The 27,776-nt window shown below is 41.6% G+C and overlaps 2 protein-coding genes and 1 long non-coding RNA gene across 3 annotated transcripts in view; all 3 read right to left on the reverse strand.

The window, feature by feature from the left end:
* Positions 1 to 68: 68 nt before the first annotated feature.
* On the reverse strand, positions 69 to 14,056 carry LOC128703001 (lysozyme C). Its single transcript, XM_053797520.2, has 5 exons — positions 13,904 to 14,056; positions 7,484 to 7,626; positions 4,990 to 5,148; positions 3,677 to 3,752; positions 69 to 484 (listed from the first exon to the last, which is right to left on the reverse strand). Exons 1-5 carry the CDS (start codon positions 13,906 to 13,908, stop codon positions 391 to 393), a joined length of 477 nt encoding a protein of 158 aa, XP_053653495.2. The 5' UTR covers positions 13,909 to 14,056; the 3' UTR covers positions 69 to 390.
* Positions 14,057 to 15,525: 1,469 nt separating this feature from the next.
* Positions 15,526 to 27,776, reverse strand: part of LOC138855246 (uncharacterized) — a 132,529-nt gene continuing 120,278 nt past the window's right edge. Inside the window, exon 2 of the long non-coding RNA XR_011394441.1 lies at positions 15,526 to 15,642. This is a non-coding gene — a long non-coding RNA (uncharacterized lncRNA). The remainder of the gene's footprint in view (positions 15,643 to 27,776) is intronic.
* Positions 22,579 to 27,388, reverse strand: LOC128703000 (lysozyme C). The gene is made up of 5 exons (XM_053797519.2): positions 27,273 to 27,388; positions 25,632 to 25,777; positions 24,842 to 25,003; positions 24,535 to 24,610; positions 22,579 to 24,417 (listed from the first exon to the last, which is right to left on the reverse strand). The coding sequence occupies exons 1-5, from the start codon at positions 27,275 to 27,277 to the stop codon at positions 24,324 to 24,326; spliced, it is 483 nt and encodes a 160-aa protein (XP_053653494.2). The 5' UTR covers positions 27,278 to 27,388; the 3' UTR covers positions 22,579 to 24,323.

Genomic DNA, 27,776 nt, shown 5'->3' on the forward strand with positions numbered 1-27,776 from the left:
GAAATAAGATAATAAGATAATAAGAAATAAGATAATAAGATAATAAGATAATAAGATCAATATGGATATCTGTTATATTTGCGTTTTATTGAGAACAAAATTACTTAGATGATAATATGTAATTTCTAAGGATACAAGAGTTAAGTGGCGCTGGGCAGGTGGTGGAGATTTTGGCGTACAGGTGGCTAGTGAATGTAAACGATTTACAAATAACCCACACATGGGAGAGAGAGGAGCTTCTGACAGCGCTTCGGTCCATTTACAAGTCAGAGTGAAACGTCGCACGTTCATTACAGGGAGATTCTTAACCCCTCAGCACCACGGTAAGTCTCACCCAGCATCGTGGAGAGTTCTACCAGCATCTTGGACATCTCTCTCAGCCTCAGCATCTTAGACATGATTCAGTCCTCTCCCAGAAGCACCCCAGCACTCGGCCATGTAAGCATCAAGGTTACGGTTACGGCACCTGTTTTTGTAGGCCACCCTGTACACAAGGAAAGATATATTTTTTTATTATTTTTTTATTATCACACTGGCCGATTCCCACCAAGGCAGGGTGGCCCGAAAAAGAAAAACTTTCACCATCGTTCACTCCATCACTGTCTTGCCAGAAGGGTGCTTTACACTACAGTTTTTAAACTGCAACATTAACACCCCTCCTTCAGAGTGCAGGCACTGTACTTCCCATCTCCAGGACTCAAGTCCGGCCTGCCGGTTTCCCTGAACCCCTTCATAAATGTTACTTTGCTCACACTCCAACAGCACGTCAAGTATTAAAAACCATTTGTCTCCATTCACTCCTATCAAACACGCTCACGCACGCCTGCTGGAAGTCCAAGGCCCTTGCACAAAAGACCTCCTTTACCCCCTCCCTCCAACCTTTCCTAGGCCGACCCCTACCCCGCCTTCCTTCCACTACAGACTGATACACTCTTGAAGTCATTCTGTTTCGCTCCATTCTCTCTACATGTCCGAACCACCTCAACAACCCTTCCTCAGCCCTCTGGACAACAGTTTTGGTAATCCCGCACCTCCTCCTAACTTCCAAACTACGAATTCTCTGCATTATATTCACACCACACATTGCCCTCAGACATGACATCTCCACTGTCTCCAGCCTTCTCCTCGCTGCAACATTCATCACCCATGCTTCACACCCATATAAGAGCGTTGGTAAAACTATACTCTCATACATTCCCCTCTTTGCCTCCAAGGACAAAGTTCTTTGTCTCCACAGACTCCTAAGTGCACCACTCACCCTTTTCCCCTCATCAATTCTATGATTCACCTCATCATTCATAGACCCATCCGCTGACACGTCCACTCCCAAATATCTGAATACATTCACCTCCTCCATACTCTCTCCCTCCAATCTGATATCCAATCTTTCATCACCTAATCTTTTTGTTATCCTCATAACCTTACTCTTTCCTGTATTCACTTTTAATTTTCTTCTCTTGCACACCCTACCAAATTCATCCACCAATCTCTGCAACTTCTCTTCAGAATCTCCCAAGAGCACAGTGTCATCAGCAAAGAGCAACTGTGACAACTCCCACTTTATGTGTGATTCTTTATCTTTTAACTCCACGCCTCTTGCCAAGACCCTCGCATTTACTTCTCTTACAACCCCATCTATAAATATATTAAACAACCACGGTGACATCACACATCCTTGTCTAAGGCCTACTTTTACTGGGAAATAATTTCCCTCTTTCCTATGTACTCTAACTTGAGCCTCACTATCCTCGTAAAAACTCTTCACTGCTTTCAGTAACCTACCTCCTACACCATACACTTGCAACATCTGCCACATTGCCCCCCTATCCACCCTGTCATACGCCTTTTCCAAATCCATAAATGCCACAAAGACCTCTTTAGCCTTATGTAAATACTGTTCACTTATATGTTTCACTGTAAACACCTGGTCCACACACCCCCTACCTTTCCTAAAGCCTCCTTGTTCATCTGCTATCCTAATCTCCGTCTTACTTTTAATTCTTTCAATAATAACTCTACCATACACTTTACCAGGTATACTCAACAGACTTATCCCCCTATAATTTTTGGACTCTCTTTTGTCCCCTTTGCCTTTATACAAAGGAACTATGCATGCTCTCTGCCAATCCCTAGGTACCTTACCCTCTTCCATACATTTATTAAATAATTGCACCAACCACTCCAAAACTATATCCCCACCTGCTTTTAACATTTCTATCTTTATCCCATCAATCCCGGCTGCCTTACCCCCTTTCATTTTACCTACTGCCTCACGAACTTCCCCCACACTCACAACTGGCTCTTCCTCACTCCTACAAGATGTTATTCCTCCTTGCCCTATACACGAAATCACAGCTTCCCTATCTTCATCAACATTTAACAATTCCTCAAAATATTCCCTCCATCTTCCCAATACCTCTAACTCTCCATTTAATAACTCTCCTCTCCTATTTTAACTGACAAATCCATTTGTTCTCTAGGCTTCCTTAACTTGTTAATCTCACTCCAAAACTTTTTCTTATTTTCAACAAAATTTGTTGATAACATCTCACCCACTCTCTCATTTGCTCTCTTTTTACATTGCTTCACCACTCTCTTAACCTCTCTCTTTTTCTCCATATACTCTTCCCTCCTTGCATCACTTCTACTTTGTAAAAACTTCTCATATGCTAACTTTTTCTCCCTTACTACTCTCTTTACTTCATCATTCCACCAATCGCTCCTCTTCCCTCCCGCACCCACTTTCCTGTAGCCACAAACTTCTGCTGAACACTCTAACACTACATTTTTAAACCTTCCCCATACCTCTTTGACCCCATTGCCTATGCTCTCATTAGCCCATCTATCCTCCAATAGCTGTTTATATCTTTCCTTAACTGCCTCCTCTTTTAGTTTATGAACCTTCACCTCTCTCTTCACTGATGCTTCTTTTCTCCTTGTATCCCATCTACCTTTTACTCTCAGTGTAGCTACAACTAGACAGTGATCTGATATATCTGTGGCCCCTCTATAAACATGTACATCCTGAAGTCTACTCAACAGTCTTTTATCTACCAATACATAATCCAGCAAACTACTGTCATTTCGCCCTACAACATATCTTGTATACTTATTTATCCTCTTTTTCTTAAAATATGTATTAGCTGTAACTAAACCCCTTTCTATACAAAGTTCAATCAAAGGGCTCCCATTATCATTTACACCTGGCACCCCAAACTTACCTACCACACCCTCTCTAAAAGTTTCTCCTACTTTAGCATTCAGGTCCCCTACCACAATTACTCTCTCACTTGGTTCAAAGGCTCCTATACATTCACTTAACATCTCTCTCTCTCCTCTGCATTTCTCTCTTCTCCAGGTGCATACACGCTTGTTATGACCCACTTCTCGCATCCAACCTTTACTATAATCCACATAATTCTTGCATTTACACATTCATATTCTCTTTTCTCCTTCCATAACTGATCATTCAACATTACTGCTACCCCTTCCTTTGCTCTAACTCTCTCAGATACTCCAGATTTAATCCCATTTATATCCCCCCATCTATATATATATATATATATATATATATATATATATATATATAATATATATATATATATTATATATATATATATTATATATATATAATATATATATATATATATATATATATACATATACATATACTTACCAAGCGGAATATCCTTGGGATCTCAAGATCTTCCGGGCACAAGTGACGGCAGTACTCAGATTATCGCTCAAGAGATCTGTAAAAGGAACACCAGGTCACCCACCAGGTCACGTACCAGGTCACGTACATGTCCTTGCACGTACATTCCAGAAAACACATGTCATGCACACCATTTAAATCTACAATATCAATAATGAAAATATATGTCAGAGAATCTCTGGGACAGTATATAGGTAATAATGAACACTAATTACATAATAATGAACAATTAGAGAGTAATTCTAGACTTAATCATTATATACCTGAGTGGTAATGAACCACATCTGGCTGTAGCAGATTTTGGTGATTCTCCGGAGGTCTGGAAGAGCTACAGGTGTGTAAATTGTTGTATCTCAGGTGTGTACATGGTTGAATCTCAGGTGTGTACATGGTTGAGTCTCAGGTGTGTACATGGCTATATCTCAGGTGTGTACATGGTTATATCTAAGGTATGTACATGGTTATATCTAAGGTGTGTACAGGGTTGAATCTCAGGTGTGTACATGGTTGAATCTCAGGTGTGTACATGGTTTTATCTCAGGTGTGTTAGATTAACCCAGGCGTTGCACATTTGTCTTATTAACCAAGTTATCAGTATTTTACACCAGCCATATTTAGGTAATTTCTCTTGCGCAATACCAATAATTTGGGGAATGAGACTAATTATTATTTTGACGTAATAATTTCCCAATTTGTTGTGATTTGACGCCAACAATTTGGTCAGTAGCTCATCAGTTTGATGAGTAGCATTCATTGGTATTTTATCATTTATCTAGTTTTGATTCCTCTATTGCTTGCTTGAAGGCTCTCTCACTCTCTCTCTCTCTCTCTCTCTCTCTCTCTCTCTCTCTCTCTCTCTCTCTCTCTCTCTCTCTCTCTCTCTCTCTCTCTCTCTCTCTCTCTCTCAGAGAGTCTTCTCATATGCATAGATAATCCTTGATAATTATTAATCTAGAAAGAAGTAAATAGCTCTTAGCTATTTACTTCTTAGCTATTTACTCTTAGCTATTTACTTAATGTTAACTTCCAGCTCCTCTAGTACCTGAGGGACTGACCACCTCAAAGCTACCTCTTCAAGGGTCATGAAGTGATTATATCGTCTTTACATCCCTACTGCTACTGCTGATTCCTGTGTACTCGACTGAAGAAGACTACTGTGTAGGCGAAACGTTTCGGAATAACGATACCTAACTCTTGCACATATCAGTATTGTATAGCATTATTACATTCCTTTGCCAACTGTTTTGTACTCTCATTTACTCTAGTGTACTCACCTCTGCATTGTATCCCGCAAGAGTTTGATTTTCCTCTGGTATCATCACGACACCAGTACATACTGTTGATCTGGAAGATACCGTAGTCCTTGCTACCGTTCCTGTTGCGGTTGAAAGCTGCTGTGTTGAAGCCTGACTCGTACTGAGCGATGCAGACAACTGTTGTGGTGGTGGTGGTGTTGTGGTGGTGATGGTGGTGTGTTGTGGTGGTGATAGTGGTGTGTTGTGGTGGCGATGATGTGTTGTGGTGGTGATGTTGGTGTATTGTGGTAGCGATGGTGTGTTGTGGTGGTGATGGTGGTGTGTTGTGGTGGTGATGGTGTGTTGTGGTGGTGATGTGTTGTGGTGGTGATGGTGGTGTGTTGTGGTAGCGATGGTGTGTTGTGGTGGTGATGGTGGTGTGTTGTGGTGGTGATGGTGTGTTGTGGTGGTGATGGTGGTGTGTTGTGGTGGTGATAGTGGTGTGTTGTGGTGGTGATGGTGTGTTGTGGTGGTGATGTGTTGTGGTGGTGATGGTGGTGTGTTGTGGTGGTGATAGTGGTGTGTTGTGGTGGTGATGATGTGTTGTGGTGGTGATGGTGGTGTGTTGTGGTAGCGATGGTGTGTTGTGATGGTGGTGTGTTGTGGTGGTGATAGTGGTGTGTTGTGGTGGTGATGGTGGTGTGTTGTGGTAGCGATGGTGTGTTGTGGTGGTGATGGTGGTGTGTTGTGTGGGGTGGTGGTGTGTTGTGGTGGTGGTGTGTTGTGGTGGTGATAGTGGTGTGTTGTGGTGGCGATGATGTGTTGTGGTGGTGATGGTGGTGTGTTGTGGTAGCGATGGTGTGTTGTGATGGTGGTGTGTTGTGGTGGTGATAGTGGTGTGTTGTGGTGGTGATGGTATGTTGTGATGGTGATGTGTTGTGGTAGTGATGGTGGTGTGTTGTGGTGGGGGGGTGTTGTGGTGGTGATGGTGGTGTGTTGTGGTGGGGGGTGTTGTGGTGGTGATGGTAGTGTATTGTGGTGGCGATGGTGATGTGGTGGTGATAGTGGTGTGTTGTGGTGGTGATGATGGTGTGTTGTGGTGGTGACGGTGGTGTGTTGTGGTGGTGATGGTGGTGTGTTGTGGTGGGGGTGTGTTGTGGTGGTGATGGTAGTGTATTGTGGTGGCGATGGTGATGTGGTGGTGATGGTGGTGTGTTGTGGTGGTGATGGTGGTGTGTTGTGGTGGTGACGGTGGTGTGTTGTGGTGGGGTGGTGGTGTGTTGTGGTGGTGACGGTGGTGTGTTGTGGTGGTGATGGTGGTGTGTTGTGGTGGGGGTGTGTTGTGGTGGTGATGGTAGTGTATTGTGGTGGCGATGGTGATGTGGTGGTGATGGTGGTGTGTTGTGGTGGTGATGGTGGTGTGTTGTGGTGGTGACGGTGGTGTGTTGTGGTGGTGATGGTGGTGTGTTGTGGTGGAGACGGTGGTGTGTTGTGGTGGTGATGGTGGTGTGTTGTGGTGGTGATGGTGGTGTGTTGTGGTGGGGGTGTGTTGTGGTGGTGATGGTAGTGTATTGTGGTGGCGATGGTGATGTGGTGGTGATGGTGGTGTGTTGTGGTGGTGATGGTGGTGTGTTGTGGTGGTGACGGTGGTGTGTTGTGGTGGGGTGGTGGTGTGTTGTGGTGGTGACGGTGGTGTGTTGGTGGTGGATGGTGGTGGTGTTGTGGGTGGGGGTGGGGTGTGTGGTGGTGACGGTGGTGTGTTGTGGTGGTGATGATGGTGTGTTGTGGTGGGGTGTGTTGTGGTGGTGATGGTAGTGTATTGTGGTGGCGATGGTGATGTGGTGGTGATGGTGGTGTGTTGTGGTGGTGATGGTGGTGTGTTGTGGTGGTGACGGTGGTGTGTTGTGGTGGTGATGGTGGTGTGTTGTGGTGGTGACGGTGGTGTGTTGTGGTGGTGATGGTGGTGTGTTGTGGTGGTGATGGTGGTGTGTTGTGGTGGTGACGGTGGTGTGTTGTGGTGGTGACGGTGGTGTGTTGTGGTGGTGATGGTGGTGTGTTGTGGTGGTGATGGTGGTGTGTTGTGGTGGTGACGGTGGTGTGTTGTGGTGGTGATGGTGGTGTGTTGTGGTGGTGACGGTGGTGTGTGTGGTGGGAATGGTTTAGTGTGCAGTAATGATGCGTGGTAGAGGTGATGATGGCAGTGTTGTGGTCATGAAGGTGATTGTGACGATGTTTGTAGATTTGGATAGTGATAAAGGATGGTGGTGAGAGTTGGGTGAAAAAATGATAAAAGATCTCCATTATCATTAAACGCCAGACATCAGCTATCAACACATACATCAATATTACACCTAATTATAGACATTTCTATATTTCAGTCCTCTTCAGGTGGTCACGAATATTACTGAATATAATAGAAACGCGCGTGTGTGTGTGTGTGTGTATTTGTGTGTGTGTGTGTGTGTGTGTTTAAACAGAACTTGCAAAATATTTAAGACGTGGAATGGAAATTAAATATCTTAAGAATCCTTACACCTCTTGATCTGATCTCGTGGTAGGCGGAACTGACGCTCCAGTATCCTGGCCAGCTCACACTTCTTGTAAACCTTTGCTGAGGTTTGCCCCACCAGCACCCCCACCACTGCTATCACCAACAACCACGAGAACGCCAACATCCTGAGTGTTGGAGATAAAGAGAGAGAGAGAGAGAGAGAGAGAGAGAGAGAGAGAGAGAGAGAGAGAGAGAGAGAGAGAGAGAGAGAGAGAGAGAGAGAGAGAGAGAGAGAGAGAGAGAGAGAGGGAGAGAGAGAGAGAGAGAGAGAGAGAGAGAGAGAGAGAGAGAGAGAGAGAGAGAGAGAGAGAGAGAGAGAGAGAGAGAGAGAGAGAGAGAGAGAGAGAGAGAGAGAGAGAGAGAGAGAGAGAGAGAGAGAGAGAGAGAGAGAGAGAGAGAGAGAGAGAGAGAGAGAGAGAGAGAGAGAGAGAGAGAGAGAGAGAGAGAGAGAGAGAGAGAGAGAGAGATATGAGAGAGAGAGAGAGAGAGAGAGAGAGAGAGAGAGAGAGAGAGAGAGAGAGAGAGAGAGAGAGAGTGAGAGAGAGAGAGAGAGAGAGAGAGAGAGAGAGAGAGAGAGAGAGAGAGAGAGAGAGAGAGAGAGAGAGAGAGAGAGAGAGAGAGAGAGAGAGAGAGAGAGAGAGAGAGAGAGAGAGAGAGAGAGAGAGAATTTGGATTAGATTAAATTTCTTCAAAGCTGTTAGCTTACTGTGTACCAGATATCTATCGTGTGGAGGGTAACCCAAGAATACACCGATACATATCCGCTAGGCTCCCTAGGGCTAGGCTCCCCTAGCCGCTAGGCTCACTAGCGGCTAGGAAGAGTAATTCTGAATATATCTTTATTATTCAATTTTAATCTGTCACAAGCAAATTTGTGATGTTTATAATATCTGGTATCTTATTTTCTTTAATACAAGTTCCTGGAGAGCGAAACGTTGCTACAATAAAATGTCGAATTAGTTGCACTTGTGTCCTTATACCCAACAGACTTAGTAGTGGCTCTTCGTGTTCCCTTAAGGACGTGGAATCATTGGTCAAGACTTTTCAGTGAGTTGATGTAGCCACTGGTTGGCGAAACGTCTTCAAAGTGAAAAGGTCGAAACACCTTTAGCAACTTTATCCTTTCCAAAAGCTTATATTACAAAAAGACATTAAAGGATTCTTATTTGTGAACCAAACCTGACTTGGAGACCCAGTGCCGTTGCTCTGGTTGGTGTCGCCCAGGGTGGTATCTTTGGTGTCACCCGGGTGTCACCCAGGGTGGTATCTTTGGAGTCACCCGTGGTGGTATCTTTGGTGTCACCCGTGGTGGTATCTTTGGTGTCACCCGTGGTGGTATCTTTGGTGTCACCCAGGGTGGTATCTTTGGTATCACCCCCATGAAATTCAAGGGCGGGGGGAGGGATGGGAAGGGAGTAAACACCAATTACGTTACTACTGCATGACCAGTTACGTCACTACTGCATGACCAGTTACGTCACTACTGCATGACCAGTTACGTCACTACTGCATGACCAGTTACGTCACTACTGCATGACCAGTTACGTCACTACTGCATGACCAGTTACGTCACTACTGCATGACCAGTTACGTCACTACTGCATGGCCAGTTACGTCACTACTGCATGGCCAGTTACGTCACTACTGCATGGCCAGTTACGTCACTACTGCATGACCAGTTACGTCACTACTGCATGACCAGTTACGTCACTACTGCATGACCAGTTACGTCACTACTGCATGACCAGTTACGTCACTACTGCATGACCAGTTACGTCACTACTGCATGACCAGTTACGTCACTACTGCATGACCAGTTACGTCACTACTGCATGACCAGTTACGTCACTACTGCATGACCAGTTACGTCACTACTGCATGACCAGTTACGTCACTACTGCATGACCAGTTACGTCACTACTGCATGACCAGTTACGTCACTACTGCATGACCAGTTACGTCACTACTGCATGACCAGTTACGTCACTACTGCATGACCAGTTACGTCACTACTGCATGACCAGTTACGTCACTACTGCATGACCAGTTACGTCACTACTGCATGACCAGTTACGTCACTACTGCATGACCAGTTACGTCAATACTGCATGACCAGTTACGTCACTACTGCATGGCCAGTTACGTCACTACTGCATGACCAGTTACGTCACTACTGCATGACCAGTTACGTCACTACTGCATGACCAGTTACGTCACTACTGCATGACCAGTTACGTCACTACTGCATGACCAGTTACGTCACTACTGCATGACCAGTTACGTCACTACTGCATGACCAGTTACGTCACTACTGCATGACCAATAACTAATATTTAACAATGAGAACGTTTATAGGCCATAAACCAAACAGGAGAATATTTATCAACAGGAGAATATTTATCAGTAATATTGAGTAAACATGAACTTAAATACCACTTTGAGTACAGCCAACAGATCTTACGTTTATTCATGTTTAGCATCTACTTTACTGTACGAACTTTGACACGAACTTTGTACCTAGTTCAACTATCAGAACTTTAGGGGCCCAGTCCCTGGACCCATTATGTACCTCTGTAATCTGTAAATACTTTTGTAACTTGTCATGATTATGACCAGATCTACCTGGAGTTCATTACCTCTGTAACTTGCTCTGCTGTCAAAACTTTGTGGCCCAGTTCCTGGTCCCATTATGTACCTCTGTAATTTTTTGACTACCGCCCACAGGATGGGTATGAGGTACATAAACATGTTAAATTACAAAATTAAAAACTCCTTAGCGTCCCTTCCAGCCCTTTTCTCCCCTCACCTTTGCTATCCTCTCCATCATTCTGTTTATAACCTCAGCACCATTTTCTGTCCCGCAGCGTTGTATGACCCTTGTTGGCTTAGCACTTTCTTTGTTAATAATAAAAAAACATTTATTCACCCTCAACAATGCAAAAAAACTTGAAAAATAAATAAAAACATTGTAATATCAGAGAAACACTGGTTCCGATTTGGCCTTGAGTACAGGTAACATCTCAGTGAATCTGATCTTACATTTGACCTTGAGTACAGGTAACATCTCAGTGAATCTGATCTTACATTTGACCTTGAGTACAGGTAACATCTCAGTGAATCTGATCTTACATTTGACCTTGAGTACAGGTAACATCTCAGTGAATCTGATCTTACATTTGACCTTGAGTACAGGTAACATCTCAGTGAATCTGATCTTACATTTGACCTTGAGTACAGGTAACATCTCAGTGAATCTGATCTTACATTTGACCTTGAGTACAGGTAACATCTCAGTGAATCTGATCTTACATTTGACCTTGAGTACAGGTAACATCTCAGTGAATCTGATCTTACATTTGACCTTGAGTACAGGTAACATCTCAGTGAATCTGATCTTACATTTGACCTTGAGTACAGGTAACATCTCAGTGAATCTGATCTTACATTTGACCTTGAGTACAGGTAACATCTCAGTGAATCTGACCTTACATTTGACCTTGAGTACAGGTAACATCTCAGTGAATCTGACCTTACATTTCCTTGCCTTTAATCCTGCAAAATCATCAAAATCAATGATTTTCCCTATATAGGCCTATTTATAATCTGGAATCATATAATAGGCTATATAGAAACGGCAGATTTTTTCTTTTGTTGGTGCAGCACCGTTTTGGGGATTAGTGTCACCTTCTTTAGAGGCTCTGTTGCAACCCCTGAATGGGTTACAATGTATAGATATTACATGTATATTACATTTTCATATAATTTTATATTGCTTATATTTGCGATAATAGCTAAATCGTGAATATATTGCTTTATATTATTATTTGACTTAGTTATGTTGTTAGGTAGGATGTAACATATTATGTGCTCATAGTTCAAGTCTTGATTGTCTAACTACTGTAATTATCGCTCTTTGCTCGTTTCCCTGCCGGCTTCTGTTGCTGGGCAACAGCTGTCCAAGGAGCTATCACGTGATCGAGGGGGGGGGGTTGTCCTCACCTCGCCTGCAGTATTCAGTCTGGTCTAGACTCTCTTGGTGGTTGGACGTATTCCAGACAAAGTGCCTAAATCTCTCTTATAGGCCCTTGTTGGAAGATCGTCTCTAGCTTTCTTGTAGGTTCTGTGGGACTCTGTTCACAGAACATTGTATAGACTTAGTGATTTTTCGACGTTGTACTGAGGTTGTAGTCACATAGACACTCTGAGCAACTCAGGTCCTGAGCTGTAGCTTCTGACCTAACTTGTACTGGTATCTGTGTATTATCACAGTCGGGGATTTTCTTATGCTGAACTTAGATTCAGTAGTAGGGGAGTTTTGTGACTTTTGTGGAGGATCTGCTGATGGTCCCTACTTAGTGTCGTTATATTATCTCCTAGTTCCTGATTCTGTGTCGCAGTTGCTTGTTATATTGCTATTGGGTTTAGCATTCTTTTTATTGTTCAAGCAGACTGTTCTGATTGCCAGTTGGTCAAGAAGTTAGTTTATGTGAGGACTTTGTCAGTCACTTGTTTAAGTCTAGTCGAGTCGTGAGACATAGTGAACTACTTAGAACACTTACACACATACACACAAACTTACTTGTACATATTTGTAATATCTTATTAAATGTTAATGTACCAGACGGTACTTAAGAATTATAAATGTGATATGTGCTTTCAGCACAATAATACTGTACACGAGAGAAGCGATTATTATTATTTTGATTACTGTGATTAATTTAATTTAAATTGATATACGCCTAGACAACTAAATTATTAATAAATTTATTAAATTTTAATTTCTCTAGTTAGTAGCCTACCAGTTATAATCCTGAAGCACTATTGAATCATACTGAATTCCATTGGATAATTGGACCAGGATACTGACTAATTGTTACGAAAACCCAGTAACAGGCTGGATGCTAGAAGGGCAGTCCTTTCTAGTATTCACTGGAGATCTCTAAGCTTTTAGAATCGCGTTTTTTGTAACAGGCACTGTGGTATCACCCCTAGATGATGTCACCCTTTGCTGGTGTCACCCCAAGATGGTGTCACCCTTTGATGATGTCACCCCTTGATGGCGTCACCCCTTGCTGGTGTCACCCCTAGATGGTGTCACCCCTAGATGGTGTCACCCTTTGATGGTGTCACCCCTTGCTGGTGTCACCCCTAGATGATGTCACCCTTTGATGGTGTCACCCCTTGATGGTGTCACCCTTTACTGGTGTCACCCCTAGATGGTGTCACCCTTTGATGGTGTCACCCCTTGATGGTGTCACCCTTTGCTGGTGTCACCCCTAGATGGTGTCACCCTTTGATGATGTCACCCCTTGATGGTGTCACCCCTTGCTGGTGTCACCCCTAGATGGTGTCACCCCTTGATGGTGTCACCCCTAGATGGTGTCACCCTTAGATGGTGTCACCCCTTGATGGTGTCACCCCTAGATGGTGTCACCCCTAGATGGTGTCACCCCTTGATGGTGTCACCCCTAGATGGTGTCACCCCTAGATGGTGTCACCCTTAGATAGTGTCACCCCTTGATGGTGTCACCCCTAGATGGTGCCACCCCTAGATGGTGTCACCTCTAGATGGTGTCACCCCTAGATGGTGTCACCCCTAGATGGTGTCACCCCTAGATGGTGTCACCCGGGGCGACCCCCTCCCCTATGACGCTACTGTGGAGACCTAACCTAACCTGACTTAGAAACCTACCTGGAGTCTACCTGGAGGGTATTCTGGGGATCAACCCCCCCGGTCCATGACCAGGTCTCCCGGTGGATCAGGGTCTGATCAACTAGGCTATTACTGCTGGCTGCACGTAGTCCAACATACGAACCACAGTCCGGCTGATCCAGTATTGACCTCAGATATATGTCCAGGTCCCTCTTGAAGACAGCCAGGGTGGGAGGTTGTTAAACAGTCTTGGACCCCGGACACTTATTGTGTTTTCTCTTAGTGTTACATCGCCTGTCAAGTCTTTTCCTTTCGTAGGGAGTGATTTCTGTGTGCAGATTCGGAACAAGTCCCTCCAGGATTTTCCTGGTGTAAATTATATCTCTCTCGCCTGCGCTCCAGTGAGTACAAGTCAAGTGCTTCCAGGGTTCCCAATAGTTTAGGTGTTTGATGTACCTTATACGTGCAGTAATGGTTCACTGTACATTCTCTAGATCTGCAAATTCACCTGCCTTGAATGGAGATGTTAATATACAGCAGTATTCCAGCTTAGGAATTTAAAAACCTTAGGAACCTCACCTACCATAACATAGAAACCTCACCTAACATTAGAAACTTTACCTAACGTTACTTAGAAACCTTACCAGACCTAACTTAGAAACCTCACTAAACTTAGAAACCTCACCAAACCTAGCTTAGAAACTTAAACTAACCTTATCACTAATGTCGATTAAGGTGCCTCCACTTACCTCATGTTTGCAAAGTGGGAGAAGATAAGTGTTGTGTGTAAAGAAGTGTGCTTGAGTGCCTCAGAGGGAGCAATCAGCCACTGACAGTTTCCCCGACCATCCACTTATATATGGCCAGTGTCAGGAAGTGACGCTGGAGGTATGGCCGCCACTGCCACGGACAACAAACCAATTAATTATTTCCTTGGGTAGGTTGTTTTTTCATTGATTTAGGCCTATTATCTACTTGCAAGAAGGGTTGCCTGTGAAGAGCTCTTGGATCTAAGAATTGAAGACGCTTATCTTCTTGCTAGTATTAAGCTTGAGGTGTTCCGTAGCTCGATTGGTAGTGCACTCAACCCACACACTGAGGTCCGTGGTTCGATTCCCGGTACAGGTGGAAACATCAGGACGTGTTTCCTTAAGACACCTAGTATCACTCTTCACCTAGCAGTAAGTAGGTACCTAGATCTTAGTCGACTGGTGTGGGTCGCATCCTAAGGAGAAAATTAACCTAATTTGCCCGGTATGCTCTGCATAACAAGTAGCTTTTTATATAGTATGTCACTGATGCCAGCTATGGTCTGTATAAGTTGCATCATGTACTTGCAGAAATTAATAATAATAATAATAATAATAATAATAATAATAATAATAATAATATTATTATTATTATTATTATTATTATCATTATTATTATTATTATTATTATTATTATTATTATTATTATTATTATTATTATTATTATTATTATTATTATTATTATTATTATTAATAATAATATCATTATTATTATTATTATTATTATTATTATTATTATTATTATTATTATTATTATTATTATTATTATTATTATTATTATTATTATTATTATTAATATCATTATTATTATTATTATTATTATTATTATTATTATTATTATTATTATTATTATTATTATTATTATTATTATTATTATTATTGTTAATACATTTGCCAGATGCTGTATTAATTTTTATGGGTTTAGCGCTTCCCTCTTTATCAATACTCATAACAGTTTATCTACATGACAATAAAATTTGTAATTATTCAATTATCGTAGATTTCGTGTTTGCTTTCGACTGTCCTGTCAACCATCTTTCAACTCTTCATTCTTGGTAATATTATGGACCAGGATTGATTAAATCACTTGGATGATGATTGATGGATAAGTCTTCAAGTTGAGGATCGTGTTGGTGAGAAGTCTGGAGGAAGAACGTGAGAGAACGACCTCTGGATAACTGGGGAAGGAACTGGAATAATTAGTATCCGTTGTTAATTAAGTAGGTAGAGATACCTAGCACGGAAGTGCCAGAATTAGGAATGTGAGTACAAATCAAGTGTGACTTGATAATTATCACCCTGGAGGCTGAATTAATAAAATGAAGCCTCAGTGAAGCCTTTTCCTGTGTATTTAAGACGCGGGACGTTGACACACCTAAAAGATGGCTGCCATAATTCCTATTATCTGGGATGGAAAGCAGACATGAGGTTATTCCTGACGAATATCCAAAAAAAAGTGATGGAAAATGTACTTCATCGTTACTATTGGTGGATGTTAGAAACGCACAGATGTACATGGATGTTATATAATAGCGAAAATATAAAGAATTAGACACACGTGCTACATCTGGGTATATTTATTTGTAGACGTTTATAAATAAAGATAATATGAATGGATGGATAGATTGCAAATTATAAGTTTACGTGAAGACCTTGACACAACACTTGACAGAAGTCACCTAGTTGGATGAATCTTATTATGGCTAGCTGGTCTAGTGGCTAACGCGACGGGCTGGAGTTTTTGAGACTCTATGACCGCGGGTTCAATCCCGGCCGGGTTCACTTGACAGAAGGTTTGCAAATGACGTTTTCTGGGTACAAGACAGCGCTGATAAGATTGGTAAATTCATGAGAAATAGAAGCCAATGAGTCACAATGATAGAAAAACTGTATAAATAAGCGAGAGTAATTTTTCCAGGTTCCTCAAGGTTCAACTCTGGGTCCCACACCATTCACGAGACACAACAATGTCTCGCTAGGGAGAATTTATTCTTGAGGTAGCTGAAAAAAGATTCAGTACGGAAGTAGGAAGATGAATTTAAGCTGTTTTACGACTTGGACACACACACACACACACACACACACACACACACACACACACACACACACACACACACACACACACACACACACACACACACACACATGCCTGAGGCATGGAAGACAGCAAATGTAGTCCCAATCTTTAAAAAAGGAGACAGACATGAAGCATTAAACTATAGACCAGTGTCACTGACATGTATAGTATGCAAAATCATGGAGAAGATTATCAGGAGAAGAGTGGTGGAACACCTAGAAAGGAATGATCTCATCAACAGCAGCCAGCATGGTTTCAGGGACGGGAAATCCTGTGTCACAAACCTACTGGAGTTCTATGACATGGTGACAGCAGTAAGACAAGAGAGAGAGGGGTGGGTGGATTGCATTTTCTTGGACTGCAAGAAGGCGTTTGACACAGTTCCACACAAGAGATTGGTGCAAAAACTGGAGGACCAAGCAGGGATAACAGGGAAGGCACTACAATGGATCAGGGAATACTTGTCAGGAAGACAGCAGCGAGTCATGGTACGTGGCGAGGTGTCAGAGTGGGCACCTGTGACCAGCGGGGTCCCGCAGGGGTCAGTCCTAGGACCAGTGCTGTTTCTGGTATTTGTGAACGACATGACGGAAGGAATAGGCTCTGAGGTGTCCCTGTTTGCAGATGACGTGAAGTTGATGAGAAGAATACACTCGATCGAAGACCAGGCAGAACTACAAAGGGATCTGGACAGGCTGCAGACCTGGTCCAGCAATTGGCTCCTGGAGTTCAATCCCACCAAGTGCAAAGTCATGAAGATTGGGGAAGGGCAAAGAAGGCCACAGACGGAGTACAGTCTAGGGGGTCAGAGACTACAAACCTCACTCAAGGAAAAAGATCTTGGGGTGAGTATAACACCAGGCACATCTCCTGAAGCGCACATCAACCAAATAACTGCTGCAGCATATGGGCGCCTAGCAAACCTCAGAACAGCATTCCGACATCTTAATAAGGAATCGTTCAGGACCCTGTACACCGTATACGTTAGGCCCATATTGGAGTATGCGGCACCAGTTTGGAACCCACACCTAGCCAAGCACGTAAAGAAACTAGAGAAAGTGCAAAGGTTTGCAACAAGACTAGTCCCAGAGCTAAGAGGTATGTCCTACGAGGAGAGGTTAAGGGAAATCAACCTGACGACACTGGAGGACAGGAGAGATAGGGGGGACATGATAACGACTTAGAAAATACTGAGAGGAATTGACAAGGTGGACAAAGACAGGATGTTCCAGAGACTGGACACAGTAACAAGGGGACACAGTTGGAAGCTAAAGACACAGATGAATCACAGGGATGTTAGGAAGTATTACTTCAGCCACAGAGTAGTCAGTAAGTGGAATAGTTTGGGAAGCGATGTAGTGGAGGCAGGATCCATACATAGCTTTAAGCAGAGGTATGATAAAGCTCACGGCTCAGGGAGAGTGACCTAGTAGCGATCAGTGAAGAGGCGGGGCCAGGAGCTCGGACTCGACCCCCGCAACCTCAACTAGGTGAGTACAACTAGGTGAGTACACACACACACACACACACACACACACACACACACACACACACACACACACACACACACACACACACACACACACACACAAACACACACACACACACACACACACACACACACAAACACACACACACACACACACACACACACACACACACACACACACACACACACACACACACACACACACGCACACAAAATAACAGCAGCACTATACATGCATTTTGTTATCACGAAAAGACGGGAAGTAACGAACGTTCAGTGACATTCTGAGAATCACATAACATTATCTAACACAAACGATGCAACTCCCTTTCCAATCCCAATTGTTTTGTGTGTCAAAACACAACAGTCAACTTTCTCGTTCAATTCTGTTCTATTCTGTGTCTTTCTATCAGCCATCTTGGTATATTTTCTAACTTTTGTGCTGTATAGTTAGAAATCTTGCTACATTTCGCTCTGTAAAGCATTGCTGTTGGTCAGCAATACTGAAACACACGTCAGTGTACGTCAGCAATACTGAAACTCACTTCAGTGTACGTCAGCAATACTGAAACATACGTCAGTGTACGTCAGCAATGCTGAAACACACGCCAGTGTACTTCAGCAATACTGAAACACACGTCAGTGTACATCAGCAATGCTGAAACACACTTCAGTGTACGTCAGCAATACTGAAACATACGTCAGTGTACGTCAGCAATACTGAAACACACGTCAGTGTAGCACACGTCAGTATAACACACGTCAGTGTACGTCAGCAATACTGAAACACACGTCAGTAATACTGAAACATAAGTCAATGCACGTCAGGAATACTGAAATACACGTCAGGGTACGTCAGCAATACTGAAACACAAGTCAATACTGAAACATACGTCAGTGTACGTCAGCAATACTGAAACACACGCCAGTTCATAGCAGCTGTACGTCAGCGCTAGAGGTACACATCAGCTCTAGAGGTACACGTCAGCTGTAGAGGTACAAGTCATCTCTAGAGGTACACACCAGCTCTAGAGGTACTCACCAGCTCTAGAGGTACACACCAGCTCTAGAGGTACACATCAGCTCTAGAGGTACACGTCAGCTCTAGAGGTACACACCAGCTCTAGAGGTGCACGTCAGCTCTAGAGGTACACGTCATCTCTAGAGGTACACACCAGCTCTAGAGGTACACACCAGCTCTAGAGGTACACACCAGCTCTAGAGGTACACACCAGCTCTAGAGGTACACACCAGCTCTAGAGGTACACATCAGCTCAAGAGGTACACGTCATCTCTAGAGGTACACACCAGCTCTAGAGGTACACACCAACTCTAGAGGTACACACCAGCTCTAGAGGTACACACCAGCTCTACAGGTACACACCAACTCTAGAGGTACACACCAGCTCTAGAAGTACACACCAGCTCTAGAGGTACACACCAGCTCTAAGAAGAGCCAGGTACTCTACCACACACTCCAGTCCCTGACCTTGACGCCAACAAACACAAACATTACAGCACTGACTTAATATTTCTTTTCAGTGTTCTTGTTGACCCACAAACGGTTCAACAAGACGCCATTAAGGAACCATTAAACTCCTTATTCCCTCAATAGTTCGTTATGATACCTTTAATGAACCATTGAACTAAATGGCCCTATAATTATGACACAGGTCAGTTAATAGTGGCCATTACTCTAATTAACATAAACAAATTATTATTAATGAATCCAAGTTAATTACCCATAGATCGGTGTTATTAAGAGATAAATAGAAAGAAATTTGCTGAAACTTGCTAATATTTCGACAGTGTTTCGCTCTGTGTAGAGCTTTATCAAGATGTGTTTCGCTCTGTGTAGAGCTTCGTCACGATGTGTTTCACTCTGTGTAGAGCTTTATCACGATGTGTTTCACTCTGTGTAGAGCTTTATCAAGATGTGTTTCTCTCTGTGTAGAGCTTTATCAAGATGTGTTTCGCTCTGTGTAGAGCTTTATCAAGATGTGTTTCGCTCTGTGTAGAGCTTTATCACGATCTGTTTCACTCTGTGTAGAGCTTCGTCAAGATGTGTTTCACTCTGTGTAGAGCTTTATCAAGATGTGTTTCGCTCTGTGTAGAGCTTTGTCAAGATGTGTTTCGCTCTGTGTAGAGCTTTATCAAGATGTGTTTTGCTCTGTGTAGAGCTATATCAAGATGTGTTTCGCTCTGTGTAGAGCTTTATCACGATGTGTTTCACTCTGTGTAGAGCTTTATCAAGATGTGTTTCGCTCTGTGTAGAGCTTTATCAAGATGTGTTTCGCTCTGTGTAGAGCTTTATCAAGATGTGTGTCGCTCTGTGTAGAGCTTTATCAAGATGTGTTTCGCTCTGTGTAGAGCTTTGTCAAGATGTGTTTCACTCTGTGTAGAGCTTTATCAAGATATGTTTCGCTCTGTATAGAGCTTTGTCAAGATGTGTTTCGCTCTGTGTAGAGCATTATCACGATGTGTTTCACTCTGTGTAGAGCTTCGTCACGATGTGTTTCACTCTGTGTAGAGCTTTATCACGATGTGTTTCACTCTGTGTAGAGCTTTATCAAGATGTGTTTCGCTCTGTGTAGAGCTTTATCAAGATGTGTTTCGCTCTGTGTAGACCTTTATCAAGATGTGTTTCGCTCTGTGTAGAGCTTTATCAAGATATGTTTCGCTCTGTATAGAGCTTTGTCAAGATGTGTTTCGCTCTGTGTAGAGCATTATCACGATGTGTTTCGCTCTGTGTAGAGCTTTGTCACGATGTGTTTCACTCTGTGTAGAGCTTTATCACGATGTGTTTCACTCTGTGTAGAGCTTTATCAAGATGTGTTTCGCTCTGTGTAGAGCTTTATCAAGATGTGTTTCGTTCTGTGTAGAGCTTTATCAAGATGTGTTTCACTCTGTGTAGAGCTTTATCAAGATGTGTTTCTCTCTGTGTAGAGCTTTATCAAGATGTGTTTCTCTCTGTGTAGAGCTTTATCAAGATGTGTTTCACTCTGTATAGAGCTTTATCAAGATGTGTTTCGCTCTGTGTAGAGCTTTATCAAGATGTGTTTCTCTCTGTGTAGAGCTTTATCAAGATGTGTTTCACTCTGTGTAGAGCTTTATCAAGATGTGTTTCACTCTGTGTAGAGCTTTATCAAGATGTGTTTCGCTCTGTGTAGAGCTTTATCAAGATGTGTTTCGCTCTGTGTAGAGCTTTATCAAGATGTGTTTCACTCTGTGTAGAGCTTTATCAAGATGTGTTTCATTCTGTGTAGAGCTTTATCAAGATGTGTTTCACTCTGTGTAGAGCTTTATCAAGATGTGTTTCACTCTGTGTAGAGCTTTATCAGATGTGTTTCACTCTGTGTAGAGCTTTATCAGATGTGTTTCACTCTGTGTAGAGCTTTATCACGATGTGTTTCACTCTGTGTAGAGCTTTATCAAGATGTGTTTCACTCTGTGTAGAGCTTTATTAAATCATGTTTCACTCTGTAGAGCTTTACAAAATAATATTCAGCTCTATAGCATTTCAAAGGCTTTATAGCCTCTGTTTTGGGAATATAATACTTTCTATTCTGGGCCATTTAAGACAATGGACCACAGCAATTAAAGAGCCTTTTAAAAACGCATAAACCCTAAACCCTGTCTGTGCCATTAAGAGATAGGGCCATTAAATTTAAATAGCCTTTTAAAACACATTAAACCAACACCATTTAGGACCATTTAGACACTGGGCCACCACAGGTAAAGAGCCTTTTAAAATTACAATAAAACTAAACCATGCAATGGTAATTAGGGGGAAAAAACTGTGGTTTATTAAGTTTTATTACTCTGGTTTACATTTTGGGTGCAGTAAAAGGCAAGTCTTTTAATCGTTGTTTAATTAGTAATGGCTTTCTTTGGACATTTAATTTGTTTTGTTTAATTATTGATTAATTTATTGTATTAGTGATTAATTAAATGGAGGAGAAGAAACGAAAGAAGAAGAAAAGGAAAAGAAGAAACAAGAAAAATGATGAGAAACAATAAAAAGAAGAATATAAAAAAGATAAAGAAGAAGAAAAGAAGAAAAAGATGAAAAGGGAGAAAAAAGAAAGACACAATAAGAAGAAGAAAATTAAAATAATGATAAAGAAGAAGAAAAAGAAGAAAAGAAGAGAGGGAAAAGAAGAATAGAAGAAAAAGTAGAAGAAACGAAAGAAGAGGAAGAAAAGAACAAGAAAAAAAGATGAGAAAAGATAAAAAGAAGAAACAGAAAAGAAGAAACAGAGGATAAGAAGAATAAATATGTGAAGATTCTTACAGTAATATTAACTTCAAGTTTACAACAAAAACATTGTAAACAAAAACAATGTAAACAAAAACATTGTAAACAAAAACAATGTAAACAAAAACAATGTAAACAAAAACATTGTAAACAAAAACATTGTAAACAAAAACATTGTAAACAAAAACATTGTAAACAAAAACATTGTAAACAAAAACATTGTAAACAAAAACATTGTAAACAAAAACATTGTAAACAAAAACATTGTAAACAAAAACATTGTAAACAAAAAGATTGTAAACAAAAACATTGTAAACAAAAACATTGTAAACAAAAACATTGTAAACAAAAACATTGTAAACAAAAACATTGTAAACAAAAGAATTGTAAACAAAAAAGCTTTGTAAACAAAAAGATTGTAAACAAAAACATTGTAAACAAAAACATTGTAAACAAAAACATTGTAAACAAAAGAATTGTAAACAAAAAAGCTTTGTAAACAAAAAGATTGTAAACAAAAACATTGTAAACAAAAACATTGTAAACAAAAGAATTGTAAACAAAAAAGCTTTGTAAACAAAAAGATTGTAAACAAAAACATTGTAAACAAAAACATTGTAAACAAAAACATTGTAAACAAAAGAATTGTAAGCATAAACGTAAACAAAAACATTGCAAACAAAAACATTGCAAACAAAAACATTGCAAACAAAAACATTGCAAACAAAAACATTGCAAACAAAAACATTGCAAACAAAAACATTGTAAATGAAAAAGTTTTTTCAGTTAAGTACATAGACTTTGGTGTTGTAATTATTGACGACTTAACCTCGTCCATTGTTCGGTTAATCCAGTCAAACAGCTTCAGTTAAGATAGACACTAGAACATTTTAGAAAACCTTTCACACCTGGGACCTTGATCAACGTCTCAGGAGCGAAACGTTCTGTAATAAATATGTCCAAGTGTTTGCTCAGGTGTGTTTCTCAACCAGTTTGTCGGTATCTGTTAACCTGGTTTATACCAGCATCAGTTAAACAGGCAACTGGTTTAATGGTATTAATACCGACAAGTTGATGAATAAAACATATATGCGAAACCTGGGTAGCTTTAAGTTGGATAAATTTAGATTTAGAAAGGATATAGGTAAGTACTGGTTTTCGAACAGTTGTGGATGGGTGGAACAATCTTCCGAGTAGGGTGATCGAGGCTAGGACCTTGGGTAGCTTTAAAAAGAGATTGGACAAATATATGAGTGGGAGGGACTGGGTTTGGTTGGTGTCATTGGGTACGTGAGTATATTCTTGGGTATCTTTGGGTAGGGGTGGTTTTGATGGGGACCTGCCTTGTGTAGGCCAGTGGGCCTTCTGCAGTGTTCTTCCATTTTTATGTTCTTATGTTCTTTATGATATAAAAATGGAGGAACACTGCGGGAGGCCTACTGGCCCATACACGACAGGTCCTTCTCAAACTCAACCATTCGCACCCAATACCTATCTGTCTAATCTTTTCCCAAAGCTACCTATTGTGTCTTACTGAACACACACTAGCAACTAGCAAACTCTAGAGACGACGTGGGTATTGATGTCTATAGAATGGTGAAGAACCTGCCTAGTTTGGGCCATTTAGGCCTGTTGCTGTGTTCCAACATTCTTATGCTCTTAAAGAATAATAAAGGCACAATACCGTGACAGGAACAACCCACAAATAATCCACACATGTACAAAATTATGTATAGAATAGTGCACTGATGTGGTGTGAGGCATTGTACTTCATTACACATGGTTGGTAGGTAAGACACATAGGCAACAGTTAGGCAACTTTATTTCGAAATAAAGTTGCCTAACTGTTGCCTATGTGTCTTACCTACCAACCTGTCGGTATTGTATACCATTTTGATCTTCATTACACATGTTGTGAGATATAAAAGAAATTATTTGAAGATTACTTGTGACCCATTTCTTTGGTTACTGCCTACACAGTCTGGTTCCAGACCAGAGGGAGCCTGGAAAGTGGTTATAATTTCTTTATCTTGGCGTACAAATGCTGGAAGATGAAATTCATAACTACAGGGGTCGCAAATATCAGTGGGTCTGGGCAGGTGATTTAGAAACGTTGGAAAGTGAGTGTAAACATTAGATCCAGTGGGAAGCACCACTGTTGTTCTTAGTACATCTTTATTGAAGACGTTTCTGCCCTTGAACCTTGATAACGTCGGATACATAAAGGTCCACGAATTAAAGCATCTTAGATAAAGGTGTCCTAAGTAAATACATTCGTGGGTACTTCTGTCAAGTTGTCACCAATTACGTGCCTTCTTATAACAAGTTAAATTACTGGAGTGTTTCCTCCCAGCACCATTCGAGTTTCTCCCCAGAACCTTAGAGAGAGAGTCTTTCCCCAGTACCATAGAGTCTTCCCAGTACCGTGGACAGTCTTCTTTCAGTACCATAGAGTCTCCCCAGTACCGTAGACAGTCTTCTTTCAGTACCACACAGTCTCCCCAGCACCGTAGAAAATCTCCCCAGCATCACCATCTTAAAGATCGTTGTAGCCTCTTCCAGTTGCACCCCAGCACTCGGCCATGTAAGTGTTCAGATCAATATGGCGACAGTTGTTGTTATAAGCGACCCTGTGGACAGAATTAAGAACCATCGTAATATATATATATATAGATAGATAGATAGATAGATAGATAGATAGATAGATAGATGGATAGATAGATATAAATAGATAGATAAATACTAACCAGGCTGAATATCCTTGAGCACTGTAGATCCTTTGGGCACAAGAGATGTCATCTCTCAAACCATCACCCAGTAGATCTGAAACAAGAGTACCAGGTTACCCACCAGGCGAATTATTATTATTATTATTATTATTATTATTATTATTATTATTATTATTATTATTATTATTATTCGGTGAACCTGACTAGGTTATTCGATGTACGGAGAAATAGAGGTTTTATCCATCGTACTCAATATCAGGAGAAACAACACTGTTCTCGCTGCTAAAAAGGAAGGACTCACTCTCTGACTCTCTCTCTCTCTCACCTGTACAGCGAATTCCACAGATATTCTTGCCACCTGGGGTTCCATCGTGACACCAGTACATGCTGTTGATCTGGAAGATGCCGTAGTCCTTGCTACCGTCTACGTTGTCGTAGTTGATAGCAGCAGTGTTGAATCTTGACTCAAACTCAGCGATACACACCCCTGTAGTGCTGTTATGTTAATGATATACAAAGCCGAGAAATAGATATCTAAGACACATGTGCAATACAGTGGATAAGACACCTGTGCAATACAGTGGATTTAATAAGACATGCTGATCATTTGGGTATTTTCTTGGTATTGGATTGATGAAGATACTGGTTGGCAAACCATCTCTCCAGTGAAGATATGCCCGAATGCTGCACTTATGGCTTATTCAGGCTGTGGTTTTGTGGTTGGTGGTGATGGTATGTGATTGTTGTTGTGGTAGTGTGGTGGTGATTGTTGGACGGTTGTATTTCTGGTAGTGGTATCATGCAGTGGTGGAGATTGGTTGCAAAAGAATTAGTGTCAAGAGAGAGAGAAACAAAACATCAACCATCAACACAAACGTCAATATTACTGGACATCAGACATCAATAATCAAGGCTAAAATCAGTGTGAGTAACATGACATCACCTTGATTGTACTTATTATTTTATTTCCAAATTTTTCACTTGTTCATGAAAATACTTCAAATCAAATTTCCAAACTCAGATTTTGTTATATATATAACTCATTTATTTATTCATTAAGTGTGTAAAAGCGTAAACTATGAAGTCACAGGAAGAATGAAGTCAGAAATCCGTACAGTTCTTAATCGCTTGTCGTTGTAAACCGTATTGTTGCTCCAGCACTCTGGCCAGCTCGCACTTCCCGTAGACTTTTGCCGAGGTTGCCTCCACCAGGACCGCCACCACCACTGCTGTCACCAACAACCACGAGCACGCTAACACCCTGAGTGTTGGTGAGAGAGAGGGAGAGTGGGTATGAGAGAGCTTGTGAATGTGTAAAAGTACGTGGGAGAGAGGGAAATTAGATTAGATTTTGTCGCCGAAGTGGCTAGTTTATTGTGTACCTCATATCCATCCTGCGGATGGTAGTGGCTAGTTTATTGTGCACCCCAAGGCATCAGAGTACTATGTACTCAAATGCCGAGTTTGCAGGTTCGAATTCTACTGTGGCCTGCACACAGAACACAGCACGAGGTGGATAGGATTAGCGCATAGGAACTATTATGGTGAATACAGACCAATGTCAACAAGCCTAAAATCACATATTTCCATCACAGACGAGGCATCTCTGCTCCTGTTGATCTCAGAACCATCACATTTTCCACAGTCGTACTTGGTGTCAACCTTGATTACAAGTTACTTAAGAAACCTCACACATGTGGCAAGGATTTCACTCTCTCGGCTTTATAGGCTGAGATGTGCACGTCTTGCCACAAAATTCCACGTATACACTGCTCTTATAAGACCCCTCATCATTTACACTCCACCTGCTCTAACATTGACTGCAAAGATTAATGTTCTGTGGCTACAATGAATGCAGAACCGGGCACTGCACTGAGTGCTTGACGTGAAGTGGCAGGACTATGCCACGAGCGAGTCACTCCACCTCAGGACTGGCACACCAGCTCTGAACGTCTTCTAGAGAACACTAAGTGACAGACAGACTTGTAGACTTCAGACTCACCATGACTATTGGACTTCTTCAACACTATCAGACGCCCTCACAATCTTCAAAACCTCTTCAGAACTCTTTACAATCCTTTACTCAACCACTTTACACTTAAGCCATCACTAAACCACTTTTGTTGCTGCTTTAATGCCTATATGGATTTAAAACAACTATCATCATTTGCTTTAAAATTCCTAATATTTCCATCCTCACTTTTAAATACCACAGCCATAGACGTGAGTCATCTGGCGCCATAACACAGTCCGATCTTCTGCCAACCTTGCCTGACCAGTCGTGTTGAAGAGGAGAGACCAGGAGCACAGGCACAACAAGCCTTCAATAATGCCTTACAATGTCTTTGCTGTTGGGTTTAGCCCTGACTCTTTTCCTATCTCTGTAGTTCTTTCCTCTCCCCAATCTATTCTTCAACTATCCCCACTTTCCCCTCACCTCTAGTGGGTCCTCACTTGTGAGTACTTCCAGTTCTAGTTCTGCTGTGGACTAAGAGATAATGTTTGTAAATAATTTCGCCTGTTTGCGAATTGCTATTATATATTATATGTATATAATAAATATCATTCTCATAGTTGGGCTGTTAAAGCTCTACCTTGCACAGGTTAAAGGTCAATTATCCTCTTTACAGACCACTCATAATCTTCACCTTCCTCTAAGTATCTAAGAACCAATAAGCCACAAAGGTGCACTTTCTTGAGTTATCCTGTATTAACTCTGCAGGAGTTATACTCTGAAGGAAAACGTCTTCACTTACCTCATGTCTGCTGCCAAGTGGACGTGAAGAAGTGTACCAGAGTACCGAAGAGTACTTGTGTATCCCAGAGAGTGTCTTGTGCTACTGGCAAACACCTCCCTTCCAGCATCCCTTATATACCCAGCATCAGGAAATAACTCATTGGTATTTTTCTGCTAAGATGAACAACGAATTAACTGATTACATATTTTTTTTCCTGAGGGGTCGGTTATGTTGTTCATTTTGTGAACAACGAACAACACAACCCATGTAATTATCTCTCTTTTTTAAGAGATAATCAGTATTAATTTGATTATTTCGTGTGTTTCAGAAGCTGTGATTCATGTGGGTTTAATGCTTTCCACGTAGCTATGATCACAATACTCATGACGTCCTAGTTTATCCTGCCAAACAAGTCATGTTATTTTTGGCCAGATGAGAATCATGTTTTGTCTGAAGTGAGTTACGCTATATCTGACGTGTGTCATGTTTCTTAATCATGTCTCAGCAAAGGAGAAACCTTTT

The sequence above is a fragment of the Cherax quadricarinatus genome, chromosome 86 (genome assembly GCF_038502225.1).
Source record: "Cherax quadricarinatus isolate ZL_2023a chromosome 86, ASM3850222v1, whole genome shotgun sequence".
Taxonomy (NCBI): Eukaryota; Metazoa; Arthropoda; class Malacostraca; order Decapoda; family Parastacidae; genus Cherax; species Cherax quadricarinatus.